Here is a 6230-nt window from a genome sequence, read left to right as displayed (position 1 = left end):
TATATATATATATATGCATTATAAAATATTTTATTATATATTTTTTATATTAAAATAAAAATGTATTATGATTACTATTATTATATGATTTGTATTGTTATTATTAAAAAAAAAACATTTTTATATTATTATTATTATTGTAGTAGTAGTTTTTTTATTTTATTTAATTTAAGTCATAATATAGTTTTGCATGACAATCTCCTTTCTTCTCTGCCCCTGCACGTGTCACCCGGCACTTTTCTAGTGTGCACACTCGTAAAACACGCTGTCAGTCAGTAATGCAATACATGTCTTACTAACCAGTGTTCATGTGTGCATGTTACACTGTATCTGACCAGCATTGAGCAGCAGCCAGTGAAACTGCAAAACAGACTGCGAGAGCAGAAATAAAAACGGCTTTGCTCCCTTCCTTAGCAGAATAGAAGAGACAAGCTGCCCAAAATCTCCCCAAATACTTTCCTCAGTTTCCTCCAGATGCTGGAGCTTTTAAAGCGGATGTGTATGAGACTATAAACCACGTGTTCAGCAAATTACCCTTCTCTTCAGATGAAAACTGACTGGAGGAAAGGCCATATATGCTTATTTCTTTGCAGTTTTATGAATTTTTTGATGAGTTTCGTAATGCAGCAGCAATGCACAAAATCAAGCGTTAACCAGCTTAACCCTTCTATCGCATTCCATTCAGTTTCACTCTGAAGCAGCTCATAATTTCTAAAAAAATCCATAGTTTTTAGTACAGGAAAAATGTTGCATATGGATTAAGACTATCAAAATACACATTTATTTTTTTTACAGATTTAAAAAAATATTTCTTAAGGTGTATAACTATGTGAACTGAATTGTTACATCTCTGGAGTTCAGATCAGTTTTGACTGGGAAGCGGTTCATCATTTCTAAAAAAAAATCCATAGTTTTGAGTACGAAGAAAAACTCTGCATATGGATTAAGACTATCAAAATACATTTTATTTATTAATTTTTTTTTTTTTTTTTTTTTTTCAGAAAACAAGACAATATCTTAAGTCATTTTACTTGTCAAGTAAATGCATCCTGAATCAAGAATTTGTAGATATTTATACTAGAAAACAAGACAAAAATACTACAAAAGAAAATCTTTTTTTTTTTTTTGCATTATTCTGACAGAATTTCAAGATGACACAACTGTTTTGATATCATAATGAGGAAAAAATCCTCATTGCAAAAATTAAACTCTTGAAAAGAAAACCTTAAGTAGGTTGCCATATTCTTCTAGTATTGTTTCTTAAAAATATACAGGTGCATCTCTTATTTTTTTTTTTTTTTTTTTTTTTTTCAGATTTAAAAAAAATAAGTTTTAAGCGGTATAACCATTTAAACTAAATTGTTACATCTTTGGAGCCAGACGCGGTGCATAAAAATGTCTAAAAAATCCATAGTTTAGTACGGGGGAAAAAATTGCATTTGGATTAAGGCTACCAAAATACATTTTATTTATTTTTTATTTTTTTTCCAGATTTTAAAAAATATTTTTTAAGAGGTATAACCATTTAAACTAAATTGTTACATCTTTGGAGCCAGACGCGGTGCATAAAAATGTCTAAAAAATCCATAGTTTAGTACGGGGGAAAAAATTGCATTTGGATTAAGGCTACCAAAATACATTTTATTTATTTATTTTTTTTTTCCAGATTTTAAAAAATATTTTTTAAGAGGTATAACCATTTAAACTAAATTGTTACATCTTTGGAATTCGGGTCAGTTTTGACCCCAAAAAGGATTACATAAAAATGTCTAAAAAATCCATAGTTTTTAGTACGGGAAAAAAAAGAACTGCATATGGATGAAGACTATCAAAATATGCATCATTTATTTTTTTCAGATTTTTTAAATAATTAAGATATATAACCATTTAAACTAAATTGTTACATCTTTGGAGCCTGAAGCGGTACATAAAAATGTCTAAAAAATCCATAGTTTTTAGTACGGGAAAAAAAAATTGCATATGGATTAAGGCTACCAAAATACACTTTATTTATTAATTTTTTTTATAAATTTTTTTTTTTTTCCCCAGATTTTAAAAAATATTTTTTAAGAGGTATAACCATATAAACTAAATTGTTACATCTTTGAAATTCGGGTCAGTTTTGACCCCAAAAAGGGTTATATAAAAATGTACGGGGAAAAAATAAATGCATATGGATTAAGACTATCAAAATATGCATTTATTTTTTTCAGATTTTTAAAATAGTTTTTAAGATATATAACCATTTAAAGTAAATTGTCACATCTTTGGAATTCGGGTCAGTTTTGGCCCAGAAGTGAACTGTGGCTTTACACGTGAATTTATGCTGCTTTTTTGTTCGTTTTACACATGTATTAGTTAGAATTTGTCTTGAATTACTTCTGTAAAATACATTTTGTGCCTCTTTCCCGAATGTCACACACACTTCGAGGAATTTTGATGGTAAATTTAAATATGCTCGGCATGCACAAAAACACCGTAAACGGACAAAAGATGTAACTGACATGACAAATTAACTCTATCTAATGAACTACACGATGTAGGTCAAAAGTACAAAGAACAAATAGTCTAGATTTGAAAGCTGCCACCTATTGATGAAGCGCGGTCGATCGTCTTTTCATCCGAAGGTGAAACTTCATGCAACTGAAATAAATCTATTTAATTTGAAAACATTCCAGAGTGACATTTATGTTGCTTTGATGTTGTTTTGATTACATTATAAAAAAGAATATGTCGATTTCAACAGTTTTTGATCAATTGAATTCATTTAATACTAATAATTATCAGTTTATCTGTTCTTATAAATTTCATATAATGAGATATTGAAATAACATTTCTCAGGAATGCTGCAAAAAAAAGATATTGTATCTCACGTCACAGTTGTTTTGCGACTAGTTCTTGTAAAATTTGAAATTTCATAGAATTTGTCAATTTTTTAAATGGACAACAAGGGGTTAAAATGTAGTAGCAGCATAGTAAAACATGGTAGCATTCAGAGGTTTGACATTTTTGCACTTTCACTCATTAATGAGAAGTTAATGATACAAATACAATATGGTGTTCGTTGAAAAATATGAAGTTATGACTGTTTAATAAGCTCGGGTCAAAAATGACCCGGGAACATGTGAAAAGAGTCTAATGCGATTTAAGGGTTAAATAGGCTTTTCCAGCAGTCAGAGATGTACATTTATCCGTCTGTCTCTCAGAGCGAGGTAGTCTGCAGTTTCTCTCAGCTGAGGTGCAGGAAAACTGTAGTTCAGGGATTTGAGCGACAGGAAGTGGCTGCTGCGACCTGGACGCACAGGAAGTGCTTGAGTCCGTCACGTCTGTCTGTCATGGTACCTCAGTAATGTGTCAGTCATTTCACAGAACAAGCTGGTTTCCAGGTTCTCAGTGCTGTGTGTTGATCTCTTGCAGCTGGAGAACGCCAAGCAGGCGGCGGTGAAGAACAGCGACTTCGCCTCGTCGACGAGAGAAGAGCTGGCGGGAACTAAACTCCGACTGGAGTCTCAGTCGCTGCAGATCAACAACCTGCAGAAACAGGTAATGATCCTATAGCTGGGAACCACCTTAAAAGAGGTTTTTAGTTCAGATTTGGACATTTTAAGCTCATCTACACTAATGTTCAAAAGATTTTTTCCCGGCAAGGATGTTGTAAATTGATCAAAAGTGACAGTAAAGACATATACAGTGGGTACGGAAAGTATTCAGACCCCCTTCAATTTTTCACTCTTTGTTATATTGCAGCCATTTGCTTTAAAGAAGTCTCTTCTGCTCACCAAGCCTGCATTTATTTAATCAAAAATACTGTAAAATTGTGAAATATTATTCTAATTTAAAACAGCTATTTTCTATGTGAGAACTTTCTATTCATCTGTGAATCCTGAAAAATAAAATGTATCAGTTTCCACAAAAATATTCATCAGCACAACTGTTTTCAACATTGTAATAATCAGAAATGTTTCTTGAGCAGCAAATCAGCATATTAGAATGATTTCTGAAGATCATGTGACACTGAAGACTGGAGTAATGATGCTGAAAATACAGCTGCGCATCACAGAAATAAACTAGTTTAACAGATATTCACATAGAAAATGGCTGTTTTAAATTCTAATAATATTTAAAAATAAATGCAGCCTTGGTGCGCAGAAGAGCCTCTTTATTGATTGGAAGCGCTCTTGTCTGTGGCTCAGAATGCGGTTCTGGAGGCTCGTGTTCAGGAGCTGGAGCAGATGCTGGCGCGTGAGCGACAGATGAACCAGCAGCGGCTCTCGCAGAAGGAGCAGGAGATGGCAGACATGCGGCAGCAGATGCAGGAGCAGCTGGAGGAGCACCAGAACCTGCTGGACGTCAAGCTCATGCTGGACATGGAGATCAACGCCTACCGCAAGATGCTGGAGGGAGAGGAGAAGCGGTGAGCCGAACTCTGCAGCGTTTATTACACTCCAAACTATGCTTGTTTTATGTGTTTGCTTGATATTTTTTATTCATTTATTTATTTCACAAAAAAGGGACAGTGTACATTAAAACCTTCATCCGTTCTTCGGGTCATTTTGACCCGAAAAAGATTTTCAAAAAGATTCTAAAAATCGTGTGTTGATCGTACGGTCCAAGATTTCTTTACTTCGTTCACACTTGCACCGGGAATACACCAAAAAAATTGAGTTTAAATTGAATGTAATTGTTATAAATTGAGTTTAAATGAATGTAATAAAAAAAGTAACAAAAGGGTCCCTCGCGGGTCATTTTGACCCGCATAGGAATTAATGGAATTTACGAGAAAAATGCATTTTTCATTGTGTATATATATATATATTTTTTTTATATATACAAAATCTGAGACAATCCAGTAAAGATTTATACCCAAACGAAGGGCTGAGACTACAGAATATCCCCAATGCAGAAAAAACTCTCACACACACACACACACATGGTACACACACTCCCATAGAACACATTATAATATTTTTTATCTTTCTGCTGGGATATGACTGCCATTTTTCCATTTTTTTTTTACTTAAAACAGATTTGAGTGATGTGGTGGAGACCAATGAGTTTATATCATATTTATATTTTTTAAAAATATTTATTTATTTAATATTTATGAAATTGTACGAATATACATATGTTTAGGTTCTAATTCAGTTAGAATGTTTTTTTGTTTTTTTACAAAATATGGATTTTGTAATGTTTCAATATATATTTGAATCCATAAACAACCAAATTGAAGCCTTAAGATGATCTAATTTCTCATGTTTCCCTTGTTTTGCTCCGTTAAAAGTCTCCATAGGGTTCTATAGGCCCCTCTAGTGGCTGTAACCATAAAATGCAATTTTATGTAATTTTCCCCACCAGATGGCATCAGAGACACTCAGTGACTCAATTCCAAGGCCATCTGTTGGTTTTTGATGAAACAGGACTGAAATTGTCTTTATTTGTTTTGTTTTTTGGTGAAATGTACAAAAACTGCTTATTTGCTTATGTGTTCTTAAAAATATCCAGAATAAAAGGTAAATATGATAAAAATCACCAAAAAATAATAGAAAAACCTACATAAAAAATTAGAAAAAAAAATTAGAAAAATGTTCCAATATAAGCTTTCTGGACCAAAAATACAATAGTGTCATTTTTGGCCTTCGGAATAAATCTGCAAAAATGTCAACGATTCTGTGTTTTTCTGTCAATATGGGGTGCTGTGTGTACATTAATGAGGAAAAAAAATTAACTTAAATGATTTTAGCAAATGGCTGTAATATAACAAAGAGTGAAAAATTGAAGGGGGTCTGAATACTTTCCGTACCCACTGTATAATTTCTTCATGAAAAAGAGTAAATGTTAGTTGAGTTATTTCTATTTATTTTATGTATTATTTATAACTACTGTTCAAAAGTTCGGGCTCAGTAATTTAATTTTTTTTTTCTTTTAAGAAATTATTACTTTTATTCAGTAAGGATGCATTACATTTTTCAAAAGTGACAAAGGCATTATTATTTATTCATGAAAAATATAAATGTTAGTGGATATTGAGTTATTTTTAAATATATATATATATATATATGTATGTGTAAAAAACTAGGAATATCCACTAACATGTACATTACTATTTTTAATATTACACTAATAATAATAATACACTACCAGTCAAAAGTTTTTGAACAGTAAGATGTTTTTTAAAGAAGTCTCTTCTGCTCACCAAGCCTGCATTTATTTGATCCAAAATACAGCAAAAA

The 6230-nt window shown here is 32.0% G+C and overlaps 1 protein-coding gene across 1 annotated transcript in view; it reads left to right on the top strand.

Moving 5' to 3' along the window:
* Positions 1 to 6230, top strand: part of lmnl3 (lamin L3) — a 21358-nt gene that overhangs the window by 6050 nt on the left and 9078 nt on the right. Inside the window, exons 5-6 of the mRNA XM_016504401.1 lie at positions 3418 to 3543; positions 4194 to 4414. Of these exons, the coding sequence (XP_016359887.1) occupies positions 3418 to 3543; positions 4194 to 4414 (347 nt within the window). The remainder of the gene's footprint in view (positions 1 to 3417; positions 3544 to 4193; positions 4415 to 6230) is intronic.

This window comes from Sinocyclocheilus anshuiensis, unplaced genomic scaffold (assembly GCF_001515605.1).
Source record: "Sinocyclocheilus anshuiensis isolate Anshui unplaced genomic scaffold, SAMN03320099.WGS_v1.1 scaffold1762, whole genome shotgun sequence".
NCBI lineage: Eukaryota > Metazoa > Chordata > Actinopteri > Cypriniformes > Cyprinidae > Sinocyclocheilus > Sinocyclocheilus anshuiensis.
Note: the sequence above shows the minus strand (reverse complement) of the source record. Positions and strands in the feature narration are given on the sequence as shown.